Source organism: Oryctolagus cuniculus, chromosome 17, assembly GCF_051225735.1.
Source record: "Oryctolagus cuniculus isolate XC-2025 breed Fujian yellow rabbit chromosome 17, ASM5122573v1, whole genome shotgun sequence".
NCBI classification, from domain to species: domain Eukaryota; kingdom Metazoa; phylum Chordata; class Mammalia; order Lagomorpha; family Leporidae; genus Oryctolagus; species Oryctolagus cuniculus.
In genome coordinates, this window is record NC_142883.1 from 13,008,507 (window position 1) to 13,036,001 (window position 27,495).

At 61.9% G+C, this 27,495-nt stretch overlaps 1 protein-coding gene across 1 annotated transcript in view; it reads left to right on the forward strand.

Moving 5' to 3' along the window:
* The first annotated feature begins 1,801 nt into the window (after positions 1 to 1,801).
* CACNG4 (calcium voltage-gated channel auxiliary subunit gamma 4) overlaps positions 1,802 to 27,495 on the forward strand; it is a 48,581-nt gene continuing 22,887 nt past the window's right edge. The window contains exon 1 of the mRNA XM_051825853.3: positions 1,802 to 2,357. Within this exon, the coding sequence (XP_051681813.1) occupies positions 2,138 to 2,357 (220 nt within the window). The 5' untranslated portion in view covers positions 1,802 to 2,137. The remainder of the gene's footprint in view (positions 2,358 to 27,495) is intronic.

Genomic DNA, 27,495 nt, shown 5'->3' on the forward strand with positions numbered 1-27,495 from the left:
ACAAAACCCGCAGAAGCTACTGCTCCCACTGCCACCTGCAGATCAGATGCACTCAACTCATTCTCATTGGCTCCCCCGACTGCAGCACGAGGAAGGGGATGTTCTGAACGGGGGAGCTGGCTCAGGACTGTGGTTCTGACACGTTCCATGAGACCCCAGGTCCACAGAGGTGCCCTGGGGGCTCTGACCATCGGCACAAATGGACCTCAGTCCTCCGAGTTCCCACTCAACCGCAGCAGTGCCAGCTCTTACCTCCAGGGCTAACTGGTGGGAGATCCGGTCTATTTATGGTGGGCTTCCACAGAAAATTTCATTTGAAATGAGGATTTGCTCCTCAAAGAAAAGCAAAGGTTGCGATTCATCTTTTTTCACTCAAGACTGTTCTGAGCACAGAACATAGCCGTGGTCTCTGTAGGCATTAGGGACAGGGGTGGGCAGCCCTGCTCTGAGCCAGGAGGAGCCATGGCACATCTCCTGCTCCATGCAGACACACGTCGGCACCTGCTGTGTGCAGAGCCCTGGACCGAGCTGCAGGTGGCTAAAAATGAAAATGGCAACAATCCTTGTCTGCTGAGACATCAGAAGGCAGAGCAGGGCCCGCGACTGCTCCTGCACACAGCCGGTCTGGTCCTGGGGCTGTATGGCCTGGTGCTGTTTGTGCCCCTCTGCTTATGGGCTCCATCCTCCACCCTCAGTCAGACCGAGAACCACTCCTCACCCTGCAAGCGCTAAGTGGTAAGCACCTACCACACACGCCAGGCATGGCAAAGGCTCCCAACCTCGTGGGAGAGAGGGCAGGGATGCCTGCGTGGGGTAACTGATCTCCTCTGGGAACTGGGAGCCAGCAAAATGCCACAAAGGCAGTGCCATTTAAGCTTCATCTTGCAGGGAGGAAAGCAGCTCCCCATAGACCTCTGTCGACTTCCCCGAGGTTCCGTCCAGCTTCCCAGAAGCCAAGGTCGCCAGAACAGGCAGGGGCGAGGGAATGGAACAGTGAGCGCGGCCCCGAGGCCTCCTGGATCTGAGAAGAGCGACCTGCACCGGCTCCCAGGGAGAGGGCCTGTGTCCAGGCTGGGATGGGTCCAGCAGCCAGCCAAGGCAATGCAGGGAAGACAGAGGGCTTGGGGCAGACTGGCAATGAAAGGGAGGGGAGGGAGCAGGCAGAGGGAGAGGCAAAAAGCAAAAAGTGCTGAGGAGCTGGGAGAGAGGCACAGGGCTGGACTGCAGGGTACCCCACCACCGGCACTGTGATGTGCAGATCCCATGCTCTCCCCAAAGGAGAGCGACGGCTGACGCCTCCCTTCTCTCTCAACCCCAAAGTCTGGGTCCCCACAGCGTGTGCTATGGGCAGCTGGGGCAGCTGGAGCCACCGGATACCGGGAAGGGGTGGCTGAGGCCTGGCTGGGTCGGCGAGGTCTGGCAGCTATGACCCACACCTGGCGCTCACGGAAGCCTGACCTCAGCACTCGCCCCTCACCCAGGCATGTACCGACAGGATCAGGTGGAGGCACAGGTATGAATAAGGGCAAAGGACGGATCCGCGCGCGCACACACACACGCACCGCTCCGCACACGAAAGGGCCCCCCGGGGGGCCGCCCGCCTAAGCCGAGCTTGGGCGAGAGGCGGCTGGGGACGCGGCTTCCTCCGGGGGAAGCCGCCCTCCGCTTCCTTCGCTTCCTCCGCTCGAACGCTGTGAATGAACCCTGGGAGAGGAAGAGAGCGCGCGCGAGCTCGGGGAGGGGAGAGGAGAGGGGCGCCGGGCGGGGGCCGAGGCGCGAGGGGCGGCGCCGAGAGGAGCGGGGCGCGGGCCCGGAGCGCGGCGGCGGCGGAGGCGCGGAGGGCGCGGGCGGAGGCGCGGGCCGAGCCGGGAGGGCGGGCCGAGAGGGAGGAGCCCCCGGCCGCCGCCGCCAGCCCGCCCGGCGGCCCGCGCAGCCCGCACTCGCCGCCGCGCCTCGGAGTTTGAGCCCCGGCGCGGCCGGAGCGCAGGCACACGCCCGGGGCGCAGGGTCGGAGCGCTCAGCGCGGCGCCGCCCCCCGGCCCTCGGCCCCCCGGCCCCGGCGCCCCCGGAGCGGCGCGCGGAGGGAGGAGGGCGCGGCGGGCCGGGCCGGCGGGCGGCGGACTATGAGGCGCCCACCATGGTGCGATGCGACCGCGGGCTGCAGATGCTGCTGACCACGGCCGGAGCCTTCGCCGCCTTCTCACTCATGGCCATCGCCATCGGCACCGACTACTGGCTCTACTCCAGCGCGCACATCTGCAACGGCACCAACCTGACCATGGACGACGGGCCCCCGCCCCGCCGCGCGCGCGGCGACCTCACCCACTCGGGGCTGTGGCGGGTGTGCTGCATCGAAGGTACCGGACCCCTCCCCCCGCGCGCACACACCGCACACACCGCACACACGCGCGCACACACGGGCACACACGCGCGCGTGCACTGCCCGGGCGCGGGCCGGGGGATGGGTGGGCGCGGCGCCGGTTCCGCGAGAGACACAAAGGACCCGGAGCGGGCTGGCGGGTCCCCTCGCGGCCGGCTGTGCACCAGCTGGGGTCCCTTCCTGCCGGGGACCTGCCCGACACACCGATCCCGCAAACTCTCGGCTCGCACGCGCACACCCCCTCGCGCACGGCCACAATGAAACACACGGAAAACTCGCGCGCGCCCGCTCGCGCGCGCAGCCCGAGACCCGAGCGGTCCCCAGGGGCCGCGCCAGCACCCCCGGGGGAGGTGGAGGCTGGCGTGGGGGCGGGAGGAGGCTGGGGGTGGGGGGAGCGGACGACCGAGGAGGGGAGGGGGAGGGGAGGGGTTGCTTGGCAACCGGTGTCTGTGCCATTGCTATGGGAACTGGCCATCCTGGGGCGGGGCCGGCCGGGGGCGGGGAGCAGCCGGGACCGCTCGGCGCGCGCTCCGGGCCCGGGCCGAGGGTGGGGGCGGGGTAACGAGCCCCTGTCCAATGCCCCTGTCCGACGCCTGCCTCCTCCTCCTGCGCGGAGTCCCCAGCCCCGCCCCTCCCTGCGCTGTGCGGAGGTGAGGGGCTCGACACTGAGTGTCCCCCCCAGGGGAGGCCGCGAGCTCGGGGTCGCGGCTCCGGGGCAGGGACCTCTGTGGGAGACAGGGGTGCGCAGGGGCCATCGAACGCTGGGAATGGCCTGTGAGGGGCGTGGTCGCCCGGGCAGGGCGCGGCGACCCCCAGGTGCGCGAGGAGGCCCCCTAGCGGGTGTGCTGAGGGTGGAAGGTATCGGGGATGGGGGCTGGATGGGGTCTCCCAGAGCGCTGGGAACGGCCCCGTCGCGGGAGGGGCTCCGACTCCGAAGCGCGCTCGGCTCGGTCGCCTCCTGGGCGCCCCCACGCCCAGCTGCGGAACTTGTGCTAACAGGTGGCTGTGCAGGGGCAGTGTGGCCCCGACAGGTGTGGACGCCCGCGGCGGCCTTGGGCCGGGGAGCTGCGGGAGCACTGCTTTGCTGTTTCGGGACCATCTCTGGACAGACTGTCCTGCTCCCTCGTGCCCTTCCCAGGGTGTGGACTCAGCCCTCGGCTGGACCGGTTCCCCGTCCACCCCGCCCGCCTCACTGCAGCTACAACCCTTCCTCCAGCGCTGGCTCCTAGAAACAAACCCACGGGCGAGACTTTGTGAGGCTGGGGCTGCGGGGCGACGGGTGACGTTGAACTTGCCCCCTTTCCCTCTCACCGGCCTTTGGCTGCCCGCCTCTGTCCCCGCCTCCACGCCCAAATGAGACTGAGCTGCCCTTTAGCCAGGGTTAAATAGAGCCCTCAGGTAACAAAACCGTGCCATCAGCAGTTCGGGGTCCCAGTCGCACCCGGCTCTTGTCTTTGGAGAAGTGGTGTTTCTGTGTAGTGGCTCAGATCATGAATGCCTACCCGCTCCTGTCGTCTGGACAATGTGCCCATGACACTACCTGCCACAGCACCTGAGCTCAGCACCTGCCCCCGTCTTAGGTCTCACGGGCTCCTCCGGGCCCTGCCTGCGTGGCACGTGAGACACCCCATGGTCACCCTCCCCCCAACGCACTCGCGTGAGGCCCCTGCCTCTTCCAGTTTCCCAGCGGAAATTGGAACGGACTCCTGGACGCTGGCAAGCCCAGCTTGCACGGACAGACTCGAATGCCTCCTTTATTAATTCCTCATCCTAATTAGGATTGATGCTGCACTAAGCATCTTGCCAGCTGCCTGGAGTCGTTTGCACTCGCTGCTCATCAAGAGAGCCCCGAGCCGATGTGGGCAGCTGGCTGTGCTGGCGCAGGGAGCCATCTGGGGGACTCGCTGAAGGAATTAGGCAGGCTCCATGGTGCGCCAAAGCTGAGGGGTCCTGAGGGCCAGCCAGGTCACAGCCAAGGGCCAGAACATCCTGCTAGGTCACAGGGCCATGGTGAAAGTCACGGCAGTCCCTGGGCCTGGGTGGGTGCTGTGGGGACAGCCAGCGCATCTCAGGAACACGCATGGTCGGGGCCGACAGCTCACAGCCCTGGGATGCTTGCCCTGTCCGCAAGTGGTCAGGACAGAGAGCTGGACAGTACAAGAACCCCAGGCCACTCCCTGGGAGCTCCAAGGGGTGGAGTTACCTCCATGTTGGCTTTTGGGTGTAAAATGCGTTATTTCCACCTGCTAAAGCTCTGGGTGCAGGGGTGGGACTCTGAGGGTTTGCTGGCAGCTCGCATGCAGGGAGTCCGTTTCCTGGTTGTTTCCCGTAACTGACACTGCTGGGCCAGCAGAGCCCAGCCCTCTCTGTGTACTTACGGTGTCTGTGCCGTCTGGCAGAGCTGTGTGCGGTAGACGGCTGCTCCCAGGCTCACCAGGGCTGACCTCACCCCTGCCTCATCCACGCCTCCTCCCCGCAGGCCTGTGCACCCTGCGAAGCTGCTGTCTTCACCCCCATCCCCAGATGAGGGAGTGAAGCTCAGAGGGGTGGGAGGACTAGCCAGAGGCTCGCAGGTAGGAAGCAGCTGGACCGGATTTGAGCCTGTCTCTTGACAAAACTCGTCCCACTGTGTCAAGCTGCCCTTTCCCAAACGGCTTCTGGGTTGCCATTAAAAATAGAACCAAGTACTTGGCTACCCGGTGGAGCCTGGTCGAACGCTGGACTGGCAGCAACTTGAAGGCATTTAAAAGTGGGTATGTACACCTGCCACTCGAATTGCATAACACACTTCTCCCTCTCTCTCCCTGTGTGTGTGTGTGTGTGTGTGTATTTGAAAGGCAAAGAGGGAGGGAGGGAGAAATAGAGGGAGGGAGAGAGATTTCTACCCACTGGTTCACTCCCCACATGGCTGCGACAGCCGGGCCAAAGCCAGGAGCCAGGATTTCCATGCAGGCCTCCCACGTGGGTGGCAGGAGCCCAGGATCTGAGTCATCACTCGCTGCCTCCCAGGCTGCACACAGCAGGACGCTGGGACTGGAAGCAGAGTCAGGACTCTACCCCAGGCCCTCCAAGCTGGCTTCTCTTCTGATGTTAGAGTCTGCCTCTGCCTCTGTTTCTCTCTTCCTCCAGGGGCTAAGCCGTCCCCACGGCAGCCAGGCATCTGCTCCCGGCAACCTCAGCTTGTCCTTTGTGCTTTTGGCGACACCCAGCTGGGGACACGTGTACCTGGGAGCTGGGCGCGTGTAGGATGTGAACAGTCACTGTGGAGCCCGTTCTCCACGTCAGGGCAGAAGACCTCACACGCCGAGGCCCCCACCCACCTGCACTCCCCGTGCTAGCACAGTCAAGGCCTGCGTGGGACCCAGTCCCAGGCTCAGAACGCACGGCCCCTCCCCTCCCGTATCGCCATCAGCACGGCAAGGAGGCAGCGCTGTCAACATCGCCGTGGCCCCTACGCCAGCTCCATGCTGGGCTCTAGTGGGGGAAGGTGCACAGAAGCTTCTAGAACTTTGCCCCAGTAATGTCCGCCTTTCTCACCTGGGCGACATCCTTCCCGCCAGCCTTTACTCACACTGTGGCCCACGGAGAAAGCAAATCATGGCACTGTACCCTGGCGGACAGGAGGGAGGGGACAGCCACGGATGTGCCCCTCCTGCCCCCCCCCACACACACACACTGTGGTCTGGCTGCCTCCAGGTGCCCACAGGTAGGGGGCGCCTCACTCTTCCAGCACACCTGGAGTTCTCCAATGGTAGAGCTAGGCCTTGAACCATGCTCCAGGCACAGGACTGTTCTGAGAGGCTTCATCCAAACCACGGCCTCTCTCTACCACTCCAGACCAGGCCTGAGGCTGGGCACTTCTCCTAGGTGTGTCTGCCTTCCTCTTGCCATGACTGCCAGTGGGGCTCAGGTGGGTGACAGCAGCCGCACCCCACCCACTGTGCCGGTGCCACCAGCCAAGTCCCCTCCCGCTCAGGCCCTGTGCTGTGAGTAACACAGCCATAGTTGGAGAAGACCTCCAGGCAGGATTCACGTGGAAGCGTGCGTTTGCCTGCAGCGCTCCAAGATCTGTGTTAATTTTCTGAGCAGAAAATGGGGCTGAAGACAGCCCCAGCTCCTGGGTGTGGGTGGCAGGGCTGGGTGCCTTCCACTGTCTGAGGTGCGACAAAGCGGCTTGGCTCTCTGCTGGGGAAATCTTTGATTGGAACCACATAGATTTGGGAAGGGGCAGGCGCCAACAAATAGGATTCACTGGCGGCTGAAACAGCAGATATTTGCTTCTCACGGTTCCATAGGCTGGAAAGTACAAGATCGAGGTGCGGGCCTGTGTAGGTCCTAGACGGGGCTCTCTCTGTAGCCTGCACACGGCCACCCTCTTGCTGTGTCCTCGCAAGGTGGAGAGAGACAGGGAGCTGACTCCTTAGCCTCTTTGGTGGGTGTGAAGCCCACCTGGCCTCATCAAAACCAAATCACCTTGCAAAGGCTCCACTGTGTGAACCTGGCGGGGGGGGGGGGGGGGACACGGACGCCCGTTCCTTTTAGCAGACAGGTTCTCCTTCCCGCCCCGGCTGCACACCTGGAGCCTTCCCGTGATGCTCTGCCCAGTGGCTTCTCTGCTCCCCTCTGCTCTTCATTCCTTCCTCTCTCCTCAAAAGGAAACATCAGCCCCTTTTAACTGGAGTCAGGCGATTTAATGAGGAGAGGCTGGGGGTCCTGGTGGGCCCCAGGCTGGGGTCTGCCTTCATGGGTCCACCACGAAGCTGGCTTTGGAGGAGCCTCGCGTGTCAGGGGCTTCAGGAAAACCAGCAGGGCTTCACGATAAATCCACAGTGCAAGGCTCCGTGGACAGCCCGTGGTCAGGACGCACAGAGTAGCATGGGGGTCTCAGGGAGGGGGACAGCACAGCCAAAGGGGAGCAGCGGTGTCATGGGAAGAGGACCCAGCGGGCCCTGTCTGCTCACCCGCTCTGGAACATCCCTCCCACCGCTGACTTCCTGTCGAGCTGCCCAGGCTTCCAGGGTGGACCCCTGTGACCCCAGAGGAACAGGTTTTCTGGGGCTGCAGGAACCCTGGGGTTAGAGTCTAGCGTTCCTCTTCCTTGTTCCTGTTGAGGCCCACGCGCCGTTAAGCCACCTGCCTGCCCGCGTGGCTGCCTTCAGCACACGCTCCTGAGCGCTGGTCAGGGTCAGACCCGCAGGCTGCGGTCCCCGCTGTAGACAGACGGACGGGGGCCTGCGCTCCTGGAACAGCACCCGTGGGGTGATGGCACCGGCCAGGGCTGGTTCGTGGGAAGAAGAAAGCAAAGCGGGGCGTGGGTGGGAGAGGCTGCAGGGGCTGCCATGTTTAAGCCAAACTCTGAGCCACAGAAAGGACTGGCACAAGGCCTTCCAGGAGCAGGGAGAGGCAGGGAGGAGCTTGGGGAGGGTGGAGGCGGTCGGGGTGGGACTGTGGCTCCCAGGCTCGGGGATTCGAGTGCCGCTCGATTTTATCCAGGATCGTGGCTGGGGAGGGCGCGTTGAAGGCGTCTGGTGCTTGCTTTTAGAAGATCTCTGGCTCCTTGTGGAGGGGGGAGGGGCCAGAAGGCAGGGAGGAGGCTGAGGACAGAGGAGGAGGAGGGAGTGAGAGGGTGAAAGGGTGACCCCCAGACTGGTAGCCAGAGCTGGCTGGGCTGCATCACTGAATCCCCGTGGGGACAGAGAAGAAGGTGCCCTTATGGGCACATCCAAGGGTTTGCCTCTAGGGTTCTCCAGACTTTGACACCCTGCAGGCAGAGGTAGTTCCAGAAGGTTCCGCAGAGCACAGCCCAGGGGCCCCGCCGTCACTCACAGCTGCCCCTAGGGTTCTGGGTCAGAACCCCGCACCACAGGGCAGGCGTTTGCGGCTTGGCCACTGCTGATGTTCAGAGTCAAGGAGCGAGCAGGGGGCGTCCTGGGTGGCTTTTGCTGTGTATCCTCCCGGCCCCCTCCCCCGCCCCACCCCCATCCCGTGGAGCCGATGGCCTAGGATAAACACTGCTCACACTGGCAGGGCTGGGGACAGAGGGGACAGGCTCACCTCCTGATACCTGATAGGAACCCATTCATTTTTGCTTCGCTGCAGACAAGTGCATGGGAGCAACCCCGATAGTGGGGTGACCTGGGCCTGCTCTGGGTGCCTGGCCCCCAGTCCTAGTAGTGCTTGCCCTGCCTGCGACACCCACCGTGGTCCACATGGGGCTGAGACCTGCTCATGAAGTCCAGCCCTGACAGAACCGAGAGGCAGCGTGACTTCCCTAAGGTAGAGTCAGGAGCGGAAGTGGGTTGGGGGGCTTCCTGGTTCGGGCTCAGTCCCCAGCACAGCCTCCTGTCAGACAGGGCAGCAGAGCAGGGCATAGGGTCCCAGCAGGAGAGGCAGAGGGACCGGGGGAGCCCAGGCTCCATGCCTCAGCTGCACATACTCGGACAGGCAGCAGCCGCACCCTGGGCCAGGACCTTCTCCTGTTGTGTGTGCCTGGCTCACCCTCCAGGGACACTCCGTCTCTAACCCCCAGGGAGGGAGCTGGCAGGGCCTGGTCCACTCCCAGTCCCTCCAAGGACCTTGCTCCTTGTCCCCTGGGGCCCCATGGGAAGTGCTGCCTGAAACTCCTTTTTCCGAGCTGTGGGTCGTGACTTGGCACCGGATCCCTGGATCACTGTTTCCTTGTGTGTCCGTTTTTTCCCTTGGAGATCTTTTCAGAACTGGTAAAATGACATCACACGATTTTACTGTGTTTGGTTCTTCCTTCTCCAACAAAACAGAAAGGAAGGGAGGGATAATGAGCTGAATTGTAGAAGAGGGGAGACATTGGGATGGATGGAAGCACGGAGGTAGGAAAATAAGTTGGTGGCTGAGTCTTGTTCCTGCACACGACGCGGCTGCTGGGGCAGGCCACATGTCTGCCTCTGAGCTTCCTGGGGGCCAAGGCAAAGAGAGGAACATGACCCCAGAGAAGTGTCACACTGTGCATACAACGAAAGGGGAGTATTTCTTTGTTGTCTTTTAAGATTTTTTAATTTATTTATTTGAGAGGTAGAGCTACAGATAGAGAGAGGGAGAGACAGAGAGAGGTCTTCCATCCGCTGGTTCACTCTCCAAATGGCCGCAATGGCTTGAGCCGAGCCAATCCAAAGCCAGGCCCCCCAGGAGCTTCTTCTAGGTCTCCCACATGGGTGCAGGGGCCCAAGCACTTGGGCCATGTTCCACTGCTTTTCCAGGCCTTAGCAGGGAGCTGGATCAAGAGAGGAGCAGCCTGGACTTGAACCGGAGCCCGGATGGGATGCCTGCGCCACTGGCAGAGGCTTAGCCTGCTACGCCACAGCACCGGCCAGAAGGGGAGTATTTCATAAAGGAAGCCCAGCTCCTCTGGATAGAGAGCTCTGGAAGAAATGTCACCTGTCTCTCCTGGTTCCGAGGATTGTCACTGTTGCAAAGGCAGTGGGGGAGGGGGAGGTGAAAGAGGCCAAGTCCGGGGGCAGAACGCCTTGAATTCAAATCCCGGGCTTGCCAGGCAGCTGTGCAGCTTTGGGTAAGTGAGTTAACCCCTCTGAGCTGTTTCCATGTCTGGAAAACGGGTCAATGAGGCAGCAGATGGAAAGTGTTCAGCACCCCCACGTAGCACAGGTGCTCCCTAGAGTGCTTGTCAGATCCCTCTTGGTGGGGCCCTGGCCCCTGCGTTCCGGGAGGCTCCTGGGTGCAGGTGTGCAATGAGTGGACGGATGAGGGGCTTGGCTGCCGTCCCACAGCACGCAGCGAGGACCCTCCTGGTGCAGCTCCAGGGGCGTTGCAAAGCGCACAGCCTCGCCCCTCCCTGTCCCCGGGCCTCGGGCCTCTGCTGGCTGCAGACAGCACAGAGTGTGACCTCTCGCTTCGCCACGTCTGTCCCTGGCCCTCTCTCTCCTGCTGCTCCTACTTCCCTGGTTCGCGGCTGAGCCAGGGGCCGAGGTCCAGAGCTGCCGGGAGCCACGGGGCTGGGGTCCGGAGGACGGAGGGGGTGGGTGCGCTGGGGTTGGAAGAGTCCTCTGACTACTTTTGCTGCCCTGAAAGAGCAGGACACTCCATCCCCATCTCCAACCGCTGCCCAGGTTTCTCTCCACCCTGCAAGCCAGCCCAGCCCCAGCGTGGGCCGCTCAAGCAGTTCTGTGGCCAGCCACAGAGCGCATCCCTGGTAAGGGACCTGGGTTTTAGGTGGAGCTGCTGCTCCCTGGCCCACCCTCATCTCTCTCTCTCTCTCTCTCTCTCTCTCTCTCCCTCTCTCTCTCCCTCTCTCTCTCTCTCTCTCTTTCTCTCTCCCTCTCTCTCTCCCTCTCTCTCTCCCCCCCCTCTCTCTCACTTTCTCTCTCCCTCTCTCTCCCTCTCTCTCCCCCTCTCTCTCCCCCTCTCTCCCTCTCTCTCTCTCCCTCTCTCTCCCCCCCCTCCCCCTCTCTCTCTCTCTCTCCCCCTCTCTCACTCTCCCTCTCACTCTCCCTCTCTCTCTCCCCCTTTCTCTCCCCCTCTCTCTCTCTCTCCCTCTCTCTCTCTCCCTCTCTCTCTCTCTCTCTCTCTCTCTCTCTCACACGCACACACACACCCCTCCGAGTGTTGCAGGCCTCAAGCCAGGACTCTGTAGGTAGCACATGCAACCCCACCTGTTCTGCTGCAGCCCTAGCCCCGGTGGAAGCCGCAGCATTGGAGACAGCCCCAAAGTCACGCGGACATGGGTTTGTACCCAGACCGTGCTGCTGGCCGCCTCTCTGAACCCCGGGTCCCCCACTGTAAAACGGTGGCCTTGTGGCATCAGCAATCCCCCCCTCCAGGTGTTGTATGAGAAAACACTTGCAAAGTGGATGGCGGCTGCACCTGGCCCCTGCAGATGTACCAAAGGCAGCGTCGCTTCTGCCCAATCCCCAGTGTTCTGAACCCTGGAGGTCTTCCTGGAAGAAGCTGCCCCAAGTTTGCAGCCAAGCTGAGCCAGGCCTCAGGTCGGCTCTGGGCCTGGAGGAAGCGGGGCCCCCGTGAGACCCACGGTGCCGCTTCCTCACCTGGCAGAGGCAGAGACAGGCACAGCCGCCCTGCAGCCTTCCAGGAGTTGTACACTCCGATCCAGGGCTCTCAAGTAGGGATTGAAATCGGCCTCGCCCCAGGGAAGTGCATAGGCCGCCCCCAGGCTGTGTCCTAGGGGGCCGAGGGTGAGCTGGAGACCACCCAGGAGCCACAGGGGCAGGAGCCCACGGCGTGGTCCCCAGTGACAGAAACACAGCACGCGCTGGGGGGCAGTCCACCCATTCACCCAGCAACGCTGGCCGAGCGCCTGCCAAGGGCCTGAGGCTGGACTCGGAGCCTGCAGTGCAGTGGAGGAGGCCTGGGGTAGGGGGCGGGGCCGGGTGCGGAGTCCACGGGCACAGGAGTCAGAGGCCCGCCTCTGCCAATCACCGGGTGAACAGTGCCGTCTGCCCCTCCCCTCCCAGAGCCTGGGTTTGCTAGGCTGTCATCCTGCTGCCCCCCTCCCTCCGTGGTTCTCTTTCCTCCCCACCTCCCCCTTCTCTTGTACCCCCCACCCTGATGATGCAGGTGCGAGGGTGTCTGGGCAAGGCCTGGGAGGGGCACAGTGGCCATGATCCCTCCGAGGCACCGCCCAGGGGACAGCATCTTCAGATTCACCGACACCTCGGTGGGGGGCGGCTGGTGGGTGGGAGCCGTGCAGGTGGGACATACTGTGCAGAGGGCCGGGTCTTGCTGCGCTGTGAGAGCAGCCTCTGGTTCACCCAGCCGGCAGTGGCCCTGGTCCTCAGCACAGGGCCGGCGGCTGCAGAGACAGGACAAAGCCTCTTCCTTGCGACAGTCCTGTGCGGGCCTCTCCAGCCCAGGCGGCTGCGCCTGCACAGCCCGGCCTTCCCTCCACCTCCGCTGCCCCACCGCTGTCCCGACCAGGACCCCCTGCTGTCTCCACACACAGCCAGCGAGACCGTGACGTATCCGTCAGGGCCAGGTGCTTGGCACAGCAGTTAAGACACCGCATCCGGTGTCGGAGTGCCTGGGGTCAAGTCCTGGCTCTGCTTCCAATTCCAGCTTCCTGCTAACGCGCACCCCGGGAGGCAGCAGGTACTTGGGCTGCTGGCTTCGGCCTGGCCCAGCCCTGGGCTTATGAGCATCCGGGGAGTGAGCCAGTGGATGGAAGATCTCCATCTGCCTTTCAAATAAATATTTCAAATAAATAAATACAACTTTGCAAAGTGTATCAGCCAGATCCCATCATGCCCCAGCTCAGCATCCTTCCACGAGATCACATCCCATTCGGGATAACGATAGACTGAGTCTCTGATGTGGCTTGGGGACGCCTCCCCGGTGACAGCTGAACCAAATCTGCGTGATGGCTGCTGGGCTGGGGGAGTCAGAACTGCATCTGAATCCTGATCTTCTCTGCACTTGCTCTGTGACCTTGGGCAGGTTCCACTGCGTCTCTGAGCCTCAGTTTTCCCATCTGCAAAATGGGGGCAAGATGATAGCCACCTGACCATACACACCTCATACAGGTGTCACAAAGCCTATTCCGGTTGTGCCCGCAAAGCCCTGAGGATGACGCCCGGCACACAGTGTCGCTGTGGCAGGGAGAGCCCTCTGTCAGTTTGGGCAAGGCCAGGGTACCTGGGCAGCTGCTGACGATGATGCTGGAGACAGGAGCTGGGCCGGTCCCAGGGGGCCTGCCTGCCAAGCTTGAGAGGTGACTTGATCCTAAACGCAGTGGGCAGCCGCGGAGGCGCTCCTACGCCGAGGCTCCTCCCTTGGGGCCGATCCTGGCAGCCGGAGATCCTCCAGGAAGCTGCCGCGGTTGTCCCCGAGGGTCTGAGCTGAGGCAGGGCCGTGGGGAGCCCGGAGCTGTTGGAGAAACAGATGGATTCCCAGGACTCGGAGGCTGGGCAGACCAGCGGGGTGTGGGGGACCAGGAAGGCGTCCAGAGCTGGGGAACCGGGGGGCAGAGCCGTTTCTCAAGACACAGAACCAAGGAGCAGTGGCCTGGCAGTGAGCGAGAGGGGTACACGGTGCTGGGGGCCTCCGTGTGGGTCCTGCCGCCGGCTATAGACACCCCCCCGCCAGAGATGGGATGCCATGCTGTGCATGTGGCCTCTGGTGCCCCGGGGATGCGTGGCGCAGTGGCAGCCCCATTTTCTAATCCACAAGTCTGGCTAGGAGGCCAGGCGAAGGCTTTTGGTTGCTGGAGGTTGTGCTGGCGCCGCCGCGGGGATCCGGAAATGCCATGTCCGTGGTTCTTGGGCAAGGGGAAAGATGAGAATTTGCCATCAGCACCCATCGAGAGAAACCCAGCCCCCAGCACCAGGGCATGTGCAGAGGGTGCCCAATGACTGGCAGTCCCCGACAGGCCTGCGGCACCCGGGAAACGCCCTGTGCTCCCGGCCATGCTCTGCCGTCGCCACCTGGAAGCCCTCCGTCATTGCTGAACGAGAGGCCCGTGTTTTGCACGTGGCGCTGCAGTGTGTAGCTGATGGGGGTGGGGTGTGCAGATCCTGAGAAGCCTTTGGTCAGAAGGATGGGACAGGGATGGCACTGGGAGGAGTGGGGGTGGGGGCAGAGGTGGGCGGGGACACCAGATGTCACCCCCCCTTTTCTCCAGCAGTCACCCCCACTGCTACACTTGCAGGGCCGGGGGCTGCCGTGGGGAGCAGCGTTTCTGAAAACCGTCGCCAGCGAGCAGTGGTAGGAGCCTGCTGGGCGCAGCCAGGCCTTGCTGGGATGTGCCTGCTGGTCTAGAACTGTGGCAGGTGTGGGGGGAGCATCAGAGCAGAGCACATCTGGCTTTGGGGGGCTCCTCCCTGTATCCCAAGGAGACACATCCCATGTGGTTGGCAGCAGGGGTCTGTGGGAAATGCCCACAGGGTTTCTTGTGATTGGCGCCTGGGACAGGCGGCAGGGTTTGAACCCAGGCCCTGCCTCCCCCTGGCGCTGGGGTCGTCGCTGGTTGTCGCTCAGTCGGTTTCTCTGCAGAGTGGGGGTGTGCAGACCTGCCAGCGGGAATCCACCAAGATAGGCCGGGCTTGCGGCTGGAATGGGACGTGTCCCCTGCCTCATCCTCATTCCCGTCTGCTAACATAGAGACTGTGCTACACGCAAGGACAGGAAAGGGGGCGCCCGGAGCCGGAGCAAAGCCCTGTTTGTCTCTCGCTTCCCACGCCTCCCTCTTCGCCCCTCGCCCATGCCCCCAGCCGCGGGCAGGGAACAGAACACGGGAGCCCCTCAAGACCCGCTGAGGACACCTCAGGACACCCAGGCTGCCTTCCAGGGGCCGGGCCGTGCAGCCAAGGCCGTGTCACCAGCTCATCACTTCCACACGGCGGTGGGGGAGGCCGGCCCGCAAGCGCTTCCGGCCCCCGCTCTGCAAAGCCCCGCTAACAAGTGCGCATTGACGGCCCCGGTCCCCTGGGCGAGCTCGGTGTCCCCGGCTCGCATCTGAGCTCTGGCCCGAGACACTTTCTCGCTCCAGCAGTTTGGCATGTCATACAAAGGGGCTCTGATCTCTCCTGATGTCCAGCTCCTCTTGCATGAAAAATGGCTTTAGTTGTCTTTCTGCCCACGGATGCCTGCGTGTGAGTCAAGGCCAGATGCGTGGTGGGCACAGAGTCCCCGTGTGCCTCACCGTTCCGAGGGGCTCCCTGCTTATACCTGGGTGGCCACTTGTAGCCTGTGGGCCCGAGCTTCAGCCCTGGGGAGCTGCCCGCTGGCCTCCAAGCTGTCCGTTCCCCTGGCATGGGTCAGCTCCCGTCCCATGCAGTGTTTGCTGTGTGCCCAGGGTCTTTCTCTGTGTCCACTGTGTCCATCACGCACCTGTGTGGCCAGCCTGCCCAGCGCACGGTGGGAGATCCCCTGAGACCCCCATCGGCCCGTGCTCTCCTGCTTTCTGCCTTGCCTTTCTGACGCCTTCTGCCCTCTGCATTCCAGGCTGCCCTACCAAAACCACACAGACCCGCTCTGCTTCCTGTTGGGTGCAGTCTGTTGAAAGTTCTGAAGGCATTTCCTAGATGAAAATGCGTTATTTGAAGTCCGAGATTATTAGGAGGTTATTAAACATGGGCAGAATTCTATTACATCGCAAATTGAGTGAGTCAAAAGCCCACAGATGTGGAACCTTGAACGATCTCACAGGAAATAGATGTGACCGTGACGATGGCTGCTTTGCTGTGCCGGCGGAGAGGGGCAAAGAGTGGAAAGAAAAAGCCACCAAAATGTTAAACGTGGTGGCCTGGTGACCTAGGAGCGCTTTATTCTGTCTCCTGTCTTTTTCAAGTTTTCTATTATCTCGAGAAAATATATATATAATCAACCTGAGATTCATATACCAGGAGCACGGGGCCAGTCTCCAGACACAAGAATGGGTGTGCATGGTCAGGGCTCTGATTCTTAAACACGGCTGGCACCACGCCCAAGACTCCTTGCCTGCATTTATTCCAGGCTGCCCTGTCTTATAACCCAATTGATTCCTGGATCAAAGCCTTTGAGAGCCATCCAGCACTGAATCTTTATTTCCTGTAAGTACAGTGGACACATTAGGCTTCCATCCCTAGAAATCCATCTCCTACAATAAAAATGCCAAGCCTGACCACAAAAGTCAGCGCAAAGCAAATAAGCCCCAGGTGAACGCTCTCGCCGCCGCCCGTCACCACGTAAAGCAGAGAACCGCACAGGACACCTGTGTCGCCAGGCGTCCCAGAGGGAGACGCCCTCTGGCCACACTGGCCAGGCTTTCCTAAAACATGAAGGCTGTGAAGTTGGAAGAGAAGCTGCTGGCCTTTTTTTTTTTTTTTTCTTTCCTCCCTGAGAAATTTCCCTGTGGCGAGTTTGGCCATGCTTCATTGCACCAACATCCCTCAAACTCTTTCAAATAAAGGCTTCTTTGGCCTCAGAAATTTTCCATCGCCAATGCCGTCCGTGGAAATTCTCTGGGAAAGTCTCTGCAGGGCCCGTGCTGCAGCAGAGTGGGTTCTGCCCGTGCAGGGAACGCATCCCGGATCGGATGCTGCGTGGGGCCCTGGCTGCTGCACTTCCGCCCTTGGGTTTGGTTCTTCTTTTTTAAACCCAGTTGCTTTCTCCAGATCGGTTCGGGCTTGGAATCAGCAAGGCTGTGTGAGCACCTGCCCGGGGCGGTGCTGGGGCCCGGATGCCTGCAGGAGACCCTCCCCATGCGTGAGCAGGGCATCGCGAGGTACCCAGGAGTGGGACGGCTCCAGGCCAGCCTGGCACAGCCGTCAGGGCAGCTCTGCTCCCTGACACCCTGGGCCGCAGGTGCACCCAGTGCGTCTCACTGAGGGCTTTGAGAACCAAGAGCAGGACTCCAGCGCCGTGCGGCTCATCGCCAGCTCTCCCTGTACACCTTCTCGTGCCGCCTCCTCATGGCTGGGCTTACTGAGTTGCTCAGGGACTGGGACCGTGCCTGTGTGGCAAGTTGGACAGTCCTTGGCCTCCCTGTGAAGCAGGTAATAGCACTGCTTAGACCGGAAACCAAGTGACGGGAGGGTAAGTGGCTCACCCCAAGCCCCAGAGCCAACAACAGTGAACTCAGGCTTATTTAAAAAAATATTTATTTATTTATTTGAAAGGTAGAGTGACAGAGAGAGAGATATCTTCCATTCGCTGGTTCACTTCCCAACTTCCCAAATGGCTGCAACAGTCAGGGTTGGGTCAGGCCAAAGCCAGGAGGCTGGAGCTCCATCGGGGTCCCCCGTGTGGGTGGCAGGGGCCCAGTGCTCGGGCCGTCATCTGCTGCCTCCCAGGGAGCACGCCAGATGCATTCGCAGGGAGCTGGATGGAGGCGGCGCAGCCCGGTCTGTAACCACTGCTTTGCAGGTGGCAGCTTACCCCACTGCCCCACAGCTCCAGTCCTTGAAGTCAGGATTCTAACCCAGGCCGTAGCTCCAGGTACCATTGTCTGCTTGGCCCTGCGGCCCTGCAGTTGGTAGCGGCCGTGGCTATGACTCGCCAGCGGTCCCTGCCGTGTAGGCGCTCTGCAGAGCGGGGGTTTGTCCTCCTGATGCAGCGGGTGACAGACAGGCCCCAGTGGGAGACAAAGCAGCCTGTGAAGCGAGCCAGCGTCTGCACCCAGGTCTCTGGCGCCAAAGCCCATCCCCAGCTCTTTCTCCAGCCCCGTGCTAAACGCTGTCCTGGTGCCACCACGTGTCTGAGAGGAGGAGGCAATGGCAGGTGGCTGTGTCCTGCAATACCCCCAGACAGCCCACAGCAACCCTGGGAGCCCAGGGGCCACTGCGCAGGCCACAGATGCTGCAAAATGACACGAATGTGGAAAGAGAGAGGGGGACCTGCTCCAGAGGGGTGTCCCAGTGGTCGCCAGACGCTGGCTGTGGGCCAGGCTGGCACAGCAGGCTGCTCGGAGGAGGTAGGCACAGCATCGTGACCAGAATGGAGCACGATGCTGGGGCCCGGTGACTCATGCAGTCTGGAGAGAAAGGCTCTGCCGGCAGACCGAGGGCGGCTCTCGAGATGGGGCGCTCTCAGCAAGGAGGTGAAACCATCCTGCTCCAAGCAGTGCCTCTCGGAAGTCACGGCCGTGAACTTCAGACCCGTGGCGCCCACGCTTGCCTGCTCTCCACACCCGGATCCTAGGGGTCGGCGGCCGCGTGGTGAGTCCACACAGGGCAGACCCAGAAGCAGGCTGATCGCACTGCGTGCTTCCGTTCATACCGAGGGCAAGTGCAGGCCAGACCCACGTGGGACGACGCGGGTCAGCCAAGTGGCGCCCTTGGTGGGATGTTGGGTGGGCCCGGGTCTGGGAGTGTGTTCTGTGTCTTATCTGGGCAGCAGTTTCACGGATGTAAACACATGTTCTCTGTATATTACCCGCATTAAAAATAAAAACAGGAGTCGGTGCTGTGGCGTAGCAGGTTACATCACTGCCTGCAACACCGGCGTTCCATATGGGCACAGGTTCGAGTCCCGGCTGCTCCACTTCCAGTCCAGCTCCCTGCTGGTGCCCCTGGGAAAGCAGTGGAGGATGACCCAAGTGCTTGGGCCCTTGCACCCACGTGGGAGACCAGGATGAGGCTCCTGGCTCCTGACTTTGGCCTGACCCAGCCCTGGACATTTGGGGAGTGAACCAGAGGACACACGATCTCTCTCTCTCTCTTTCTCTCTCTCCCTCCCACCCCGTCAGTTATTCTGCCTTTCAAATAAATTTTAAAAAATCATTTTTAAAAATAGAAGCCGATGCAGATCTGGCTTGACAGAGACTCCCAGGTGGCTCGGCAGCAGCCCTGCCGCCCTGTCTGTGCCCAGTGCTGGCCTGCGAGCGCTGTGCTGAGTTCTGGGGGCTGGAGGAATCACTCTTGCATCGACTCCTTCAGCGAGGGTTTGGGCGCCCAGCGTCTCGGAGGGGCCCAGTGACTTGACCTGGAGAAAGCAAACGATGTTCCTGTCGGTGAGCTCCGTGATCCGGGCCGCCATGCCTCCCACTCGTTCCTGCCTCGCCGTCTGCAGTCTCCCAGGGGTCCCCACAGCCCCTCGGGAAGGTGGGGGGGCTGCCAACCTCAGAGGGGCTGGCAGCAGAGCTGCATTTGACCTGAACCACCCTGAGCTGCCCCTGGTCACTGGCAGCAAGCTGAGCACCCGCCTCCCCCACTCCCGGGCCCCATTCTTGGGAAAACGCCCCAGGGAGCCCAGCACACCTGCTAGGCAGGGGGTGTCCAGAGAGGGGCGGAGGCCTCCTGGGTGAGGAGGGTCTGGTCCAAGGGCAAAGAATGACCTTGCTTCCCTGCAGTGCTCACTCTCAGCCCCAGCAACCACAGTCTGAGAGCCCCCCTACTCCCCTGGGACTCCACTCCAGGGGATCCGACCGCAGCACCTCCCTGCCCTGCCCATCCCCCCGTCCCTGCTCCCCACCACCCGCCACATGCTCCTAGTCCCTTCCTGTTTTTAAGAAGCAGACCCCAGGCTGAGTCCTGGGCCCCTGAAGAGTCCTTCATTCATTCTGCAAAGATTTACTCATTCAATGCCTGCTGCTTAGCAAGCAGCCCCCACCCCCCCACCCCCCCACCTGCAGCGGTGGGAGCGCGCTCTTCCCTGCACTGAGGGACGACAGTGATGCGTGTGATGAGGGTCTGTTCCCAGAGATGAAGACCAGGCTGCAAAGGGCAGGAGCACCCGGGGGACGCTGGAGTGGCCAGGAGGGCCGCACCGCGAGGGCAGCAGTCAAGCAGACCAGGAGGGGACGAGGGAGCCGGCGCTGGGGTCTCAGGGACAAGCAGAGGGGACAGCAATGTGCTGGCCTTGTGCAAGCCTGTGTGCGGTGTTCGATGACAGACAGGAGGCCAGAGTAGCTGGAGCGGAGTGAGCAGACGGGAGGAGCCAGGAGGTCGGGTCAGAGAAGGGACGCTAGTTCCAACAGGCCCCCCTCCCGCTGCTGTGTTCCATAGGGTGGAGCCCTCCCTTGGGTGGCTCCTAAGGGAGTGCTGCTCTGTTGGGACCCTTGGTTATGAGAAATTGCCATGGGGCTCCCAATTCTGGAATGGCTTAGCCACTACCAGACTGGGGAAATTAGGGAGGACTTCCCAGAGGAGGTGATGTTTGCTCTGTCTTCCCAAACGCATGAGAGTTCCCCAGCTGGGAACCTGCAGAGGTCTTCATTCATTGCCAGGTTCGTGTAATCACCGATTCCTTACTCATTCAACAGTTTATGGGGCACCCGAGTGGAAACAGAATCCTGCCCCGTTCCTTGGAGAAATGAGTGTCCAGGCAGGAGTGGGGGGGGGGGGGGCTACGATTCCACGCGGAGATGGCACAAAGCTGCAGGCGCAGGGCCCCTTAGGCATTGGGAGTGGGCCTGGATGTTTTTCTAGGGGGCAGGTCATGCCAGCCCGTGGTCCCTGAAGGAAACCGGAAGGAGAAGAAGGTTCTAGACAGAGCTCGGGCACAGACAGGCAAGCGCGGCGCGTGCTCTCAGGCCTCCTGCACTTACCCAGCACCTGCGGAGACCTCGTCCCGGACGAGCCGCGGGGGTGCACCCAGCACGCGGGGTGTTCTGGGATGCCCGAGGACGTGGACAGGCCGGCAGCCCAGCACGAGAGGCTGAGCAGGGGCTGGGGGCAAAGGGCATGAGGCAGGGCCAGGAGCTGAAGGGCCCCGCCCTCCTTCATGCCTGCTCAGTGGAGGGCCAGGTGTTGCTGGTTGAGGGCTGAGCTCTCTGTGGCTCACCGAGCAGGAGGGGTGGAGGCAGGAAAACCCTGGAACATTCTGGAACACGAGCGCTGAGTCGGGACCAGGGAAGGGAGATGAGGGGATGGGTGTGAGATCCGGTTTGGAGAGAGGCTGGGTGGGGCGGGGAGGAGAAGCAAGCCCCCCACGGGGCGAGAGGGTGGCTGCTGTGACACTGGGCAAGACAGGACACGTGGGAGGAGCTGCGGAGTCCTGCTCCAGACCGAGATCATGGGCCAAGGCACCAGGACCCCAGTACCTCACTCTGGGTAGAAGGCGCTGGGCCCAGCATTTGCTGGAGCTGCCCTGACAGAACCCGAACTGGGCAGCTTCAGCAACGGCCAGCTTCGCCAGGCAGGTCTGGGGAGGCCAGAAGACCAAGTTCAAGGTCATCCTCACAGCTTACTTCTCTCTGGAGGCATGGCGGAGAGACCAGGGTGCCCCTGGACTCAGCCCATCTGTCATGGGAGCCACGGTGCAGGTGCTCCTGCCTGGTCACACCGCCTCGCACACAGCAGGCCCCTGACTTGCAGCGCTGGCTTTTCTTTGGGGCGAGGAAGCACTATCCTGTTCTCCCTAGAAATCCAACCCATCCCTGGGGAGATGGGGAGGGCTCTGCCTCTGGGCTGGCTCTGGGCTGGCACTGGGCTGGCCTCCTGCAGGGCCCCTCCTCCCTCTCCCCCCACCCCCAGCCCTGCCTTGGGCACCAAAGGCTTGGGGGTGGGGGAGCATCAGCAGGGGCTCCTTGCCTCTCCCAGGACACAACATTCCAGAGAGTTCTGGGTGGAGACTTCCCACTCACAGGTCAGGTGTTGAAATGCAGGAGGCTTAGATGGGAAGAGAAGGGAGCCTGCTGAGGGCTTCTTACTCCCAATGTCTTCGGCATCAGGGAGTGCTAAGGACTGGATCGTGTCCCTAGAAGAGGTGTGTGGTGGCCCTGCGCCCTGGGGTCTGTACCTGAGGCCTTCTCTGGACGTCTTTTTGGGTCTTCCCATATGCAGTCCACACGTGGGCACACTCGACCGGGGTGGGCGGGGTCCCTTGGAAAAGGGAGGAGACAAACACAGGAGACTGTGGGAGCTCAGGAGTGCCCGGGGCTGCTGGCACCCCCGGAGGCTACGAGAAGGGCACAGCACAGAGCCTCCGCTGGCGGCACCGTGACTTCCATAGCTGCCGGAGAACACATTTCCCATGTTGTGAGCCCACCGCGGCGGAGCTCTGAGCAGCCCCAGAAAACAAACGCAAGACACGAGCTGCCTTGCGGGCCCCCACCAGCTCGGCCAGAGCCTGGAGTGCTAACCAGAGGATGAGTGAGTGAGCCAGAACCGGGAGTGAGCTCACTAGTGCTGGGAGTGAGTTAACCAGTAGCCAGGAGTGAGCTAACCAGAGCATGGCATGAGTTAGCCAGCAGGGCTGTTAACCAGCTGCCTGGAGTTAACGAGCTTCGCAGGGTTAGTTAGCCAGCCTGCTGGAGAGAGTTAACAGCCTCCTGGAGTGAGTGAACCAGCCCGCTGGAGAGAGTTAACCGACCTGTCCCATGGCTCTCTCCAAGAGCAGGTGACCCAGGTTTAAAGTGATGCTGTGGACGCCTGCGTGCAGACAGCTCCCTGTGCAGGTTGAGAACGGGTGTGCCCCCCCTTCCGGGACCCCCACCAGCCCCAGGATGAGAACGCTGATGCGTCTGCTTGTACAGCTGGGGAAACTGAGTGTCGGGGAGGAGGGACATGGTGTCCCCATGGCAACCCAAGCATTCTTCCTGGGTCCGTGGCTCTTCTCTAGTGGACTGGGCTCCTGCAGGCGAAATGAGCTTGCGTGGGTGAGGAATGCACTCATTTTCTGTGCAAAACTCACCCTGTCTGCGGATACCCTTGGCTGGGTCTTTTGGCCACGTCTCCAGGGTTGTGACCCTGTCTGGAGCCCGGGTCTCCTTGCAGCCTCACTGGCTGGTGGTGGAACGCAGCAGGCCCAGAATGTGTGACTGGGACCGGTTCTCCTGTAGCATCAGCCGGTGCCCTCCCAGCTCCGGGGGGCCACCACAGTCTTCCGGTCATCATGTGTCCACCCCCGCCCCCCAGTTCAGTGCAAGGCCAGCAGGAGCATCACTGGCTCACCATCCCATCTGCCCCCAAGGGAGTCTCCTGTCACACGAGGTCCTTCTCAAGGGAGGGGGCTCCTATGGGGCTGCACACCAGGGGTGTGGTTATCTTGGGGTGGTCTCTGGCTTTCGCCCACCGCAGAGGGGAGGGGCTTCGCAGCCTAGGGTGGTTGCAAGGTCAGATGAACTTGACTTTGACTCAGAAGCATCAGGCCATGTCGTTGATTAGGAGGGTGATCTTGGGGCATTTTCCAACACGCCGTTCACGTCTGATCTGCTTTATAAAAGTGGGACAATAATATGGGACCCAAAGGCAGTTAGGAGGATTCGGTCAGCTGAGCCAGGAAGCACCGACAGTTGCTAGGGGCCCAGCAACCAGCAGCTCCCGCCCTCCCCTTGGGAGCACCCGCTGCCCCTCCATGTCCAGGAGGCCAAGGATAAGGTGGCCTCCTCTCAAGCCCTGGGAACACCCAACTTGGTGCACTCCGTAGCCACTTGCCAGGAGAACCAATGTGTCTGATAGGATGGGGAAGAGATGGGAAGAGACAGCTCACTCTCTGCACCGCGCAGTCGCCTCTCAGAATCCACAGGCTGTCATGCCAGGACCCTCGTGGGTACACAAACCCACGGATGCTGCAGTCCCTGTGTCTCACCTACTTGCAATGATCTCTAAATCACTTGTAACAGGCAACGCAATGCGAATCGTTGCAGCATGTGGCTTCGGGGCTCATGACAAATGTCTGTGTGTGTTCAGGACGAGACCGTGCCTGAAAGAAGCCCAAGGCAGCCCTCGGTGGGGTGGGGAGCTGTCAGGGGTTCTGGGTGGGCCTCGCCAAGGCATGTCTGTAGTGGGGGCTTCCTGGGCAGGTGACTGAGTGACAGGGGCTGGAGTTTGGCTGCTGTCTCCAACAAGGTCAGTGCTGGGCCTCCAGACCCGTGGGTGGTCGTGGGAAAACCTGCAGCCGCTTCTGCACTTGGCCTTGTGTTCTTGCTCTCTAGGGCCCTGTCTCACTCCACAGACTGCAGGCCCCAAGAACTCTGGGCCGTGGATAAAACCATCATGCAGGCAGCAGGGCCCTCTCTGGGGAGAGCAGAGTGGGCATGGCCACCTGTGGGGGCAGCACACCGGCCCCCAGCACGAGAGGGCGGGGATGTTGCCAGCCTGCTGGCCCCATGGCCTCATGGCCCCCAGGGAAGCCGGAGGGAAAGCCAGCGGCAAGCCCACCCCTGCACACAGCACCCCTGCAGCTACAACCAGCTTGGGCCAGGCTGTAAGGCCCCTCACGGCGGCCCATGTGGCATTCAGCCCCACCTGGGGACGCCAGGGCTGCTGGCTGCAGTTCATGTGGGCCGGGGCTGGCGGTGGCCGCGAGTTTGCCACCATTAATTCATGAGCGATGGCAGCAGCCTGCGAATGAGGGCCCTGTTGGAGACGCGGGCTCAGGGAGGCTACAGCGCAGGCAAGGCCAGGCTCCAGGGCTGGTGTCATCCCTGGCCTTGGACCTGCTGCCTGAGAGCTGCGTTTCCTCTTCCCAAGCAAAGCTCAGGCATTTGGGAGGAGGGAGAGGGCAGCGCCTCATGCCTGCTGGGGCATCCATCCGTCTCCGTCCTGGCCGGAGCTCACCCGCCTTGCCTGCACACAGACAAGTTGTCTCAGCCTGTCGTTCAGGGACAGGCATGTATCATGGGTGGGGCTGACGTTTCCACGGTGCTCCTCCTCCTCCAGCCGAGGTGCGTCAGGCTGTGTGCCGTGTGCGGGTCAGGACCTCACCTGCTCACTCCAGTCCTCGCCTACAGAGCCACTTCCTGGGCTGATCCCACTGGGAAAGGGAGGCCCCAGCGCCCCTGTCCCAGTGACCATGGAGGGTGTGAGCAGGGCAGTAAATACAGAGCGTGTGCCATGCAGCTGGGGTTGCTTGAATTCTAATGCTGCTCTCCGGATCGCTCTAGCACTGCCCCAAGCCTGTTTCCTCCTCTGTCCCCTCCTCCGTCCCCTCCTCCTGGAGGTTCTGGACCCACAGAGCAGCGGCCTAGCATTGCACCTGTCCAGAGTCAGCACTCGGCTTTGCCTCTCTGCAAAGGGCCGCAGCCACCACCCCCTGAATTACCCAGAAACCCACAACCCCGCCGTGGAGGTGGACGGAGCCATGGACATCAGACTCCATCTGACATCCTCATTGCTCTTCTGCCAGTTTCCCCCAGGGCCAATTTCAAATCAAGTTTAATCTGGGAGTCTAAAGGCATAAAGCCCTATAGCTTAGAGGCAGCAGGTGTAAAAAATTCAGGTCTCCGTCCATGGCCCTGGCTCACGCCGCCGCTGCTCCTGCCACTGCCCTGGGTCATGGCTCCTTGGCAAGCTTCATTTTCCAGCTGTTCCTGCAACCGCTGGAGGTGGGTGGCTCTGGCTTCTGCCCACCAGCTGACGGGGTGAGGTTGTGCGTGCCTGAGGCTGTGCGATGCCCACGTCCGGATCCGGATCTCAGCCGGGAGGGAAATGGCTGCATCAGAAACAAAGGCCTTGCACTCACACCGCCGCTCCTCAGGATGTCTTGGCCACCAGGGGCTTCTCGGCCCTGACGAAGTGCAGGGGACACAGCGGAGGGGCGGCGTGGAGCCTTGCGGGCGTCTATGCCACGGTGCGCGCCATCTGTGGATGGCAGTGAATGCGGTGTGGCAAAATGACATCAGTGCTGTGCTCCAGGTTTGGCTTTCTGTTCCCTGTTGCCCTCGGCGACTTTCCCTCTGATTTTAGAACTCGCCTGGTGCGGGGTCACGGGGGATCCTGGTCTACGGTTCTGAATGCGGCCCACAAACTCACCTCTAGGACATGCGGATTTGTCATCTCACGGCAGCTCCCGCTTCCAGGGGCGAGGGTGGATGACAGGCAGCTCACCCCAGGCATTGCAGGCCCTGCCCCTGCCCTTCGGCCTCCGTGTTGGGTATCCTGGGCGCATCCCTGGGAGGGGATGCGGAAGGGAAGGCAGAGTGCGTGTGTTGGACTCGGAGCCTCCCCCTTGTCTACAGACGCTCTCTTGGGAGAAAAGCCCCGCAGTGAACTTGAGCCCAGACACGTTGAGCTGGGATTCAAAGAGAAGCTGGTTTCAGCCCTTGCTCCCGGCAGGAGGGGAGACATGATCTGCACACAACGGGAAGGCTGCGGTGCTGGGGGTGTGCACGCAGCCGCAGCACCGCGCGCACCGTCGCCCTCGGCATCCGCGGGGGCGTGGTCCCAGGGCCACCCCCTCACCCGAGTCTGCAGAGCTCAAGTCCCTTGTATAAAGCAGCGCCGCACGTCTCTCTAGATCCCTTGTAATACCTAACGATGTAAGTGCCGTGTAAGTGCTCGTTAGACCGTATTCTTTAGAAACTCCTGACAATGAGAGTCCGCACATGTTCGGGACGGATGCGGTTTTGTAAAATATATATATATTTTTTCGAGCTGTGGTTGGTTGCGTCCGTACAGATGCACAAGAACCAACACGGAGGAGGAGGGCTGCTCCAGGAAGGCGTCTCAGAGGGGGCAGCACCTGCTCCGATGACTTCTGAGTGTTCACAAGGGCACAGCCTGAGCCGGGGCGTGGTTCAGACCAGCGTGAATGAGGCAGCCCTCGCAGCTCAGTGTTGGAGGAAGGAGCCAGCCGCGAGACTCGGGCCCCACAGGAGTGAGCTGTGAGGGCCCAACTGCCCCCTGCAGGAGGTGGAAAGCCGTGGACGGTGCTGAGGCCAGACTCCCAGGTCAGCCACTCACAGAGGCGGTCAGTGGCTTGGAGGGAAACAGCCGCCTGGACCCCGCCCGGTTAAGAGAAAACTCATTGCCCACTCTCACTGGGACGAGATGTGGAGGAGGCATGAGCACAAGGCATCATTAGGAGGTGAAATTGCAGGGCTGGGTGATGGGTGAAAAATACCCACAGGGAGGAGGGAAGCATGAGCCCAGCCTGCAGGGAGGACCCCTCCCCAACCATGCAGGGAGAGCAGTAAGACAATGAGAGCAGGTGCAGGGTTGTCGGAAGCACCTAGGTGGGCATCCAGGTGGAGGTGTCTCCAGTGGTTGGATTCTAGGGCCTGGGGAGGAGGACACAGAGTAGGGACCACGACTTAAAGAGAGGGTCAAACCAGGAGGGCGTGGGTGTCACCAACAAGAGCCTGGGGATGGGTGGGGGCAGAGGAGAAACACGGGACACCCCCCAGGAGGGGGAGTGTGTGAAAGACCGCAGAGGACCAGAGTCGGGGCAGACGAGGAGGGACACGGGAGCCCCCGGGGAGCTGCACGTGGGAGCTGCCACAGTCCAGGTGGGGCAGCTTCCCTTCCATGCCAAGGTTCCGGCCACTTCTTTTGTCATACTGACGTCACAGCTGTGCACGTGCAACGTGTCATTGCGATGCAAACTCCTTGTGACTGCTGCGGTTCTGGTCCCAGCCCCGCACCTAATACCCAGGCAACCCTGGCCAGGCCTCAGTGTCCTTGTCTGTAAAATGGGCCGGGTGCTCGGGACAGGGCTGCGGTGAGGACGGAGGATGTTGGAACAGAAAGTGCTCACATAGCCACAGCCTCTGTATCTGTGAGTGCGGTGGTCGCCCTTCGGGCGGGGGTGGGGGTGGGAGTGGGGGTGTGGAGGTGCTGGTGGTGGCAGGGAGAGTGGCAGTCAGCAGGGGAGCAGCCGCTTGACCAGGTAGCTGGGAGCTGTCGGGACAGACAGCTCCATGGAGAGGAAGGCTCTATTTGGGCGGATGAGAGAGCTGAGCCTCCCTGCCGGGGAAGGGACCCCTGGGTGACGGATTAAGAAGCCTCCCCGAGAATTCGGATGTCATTAGT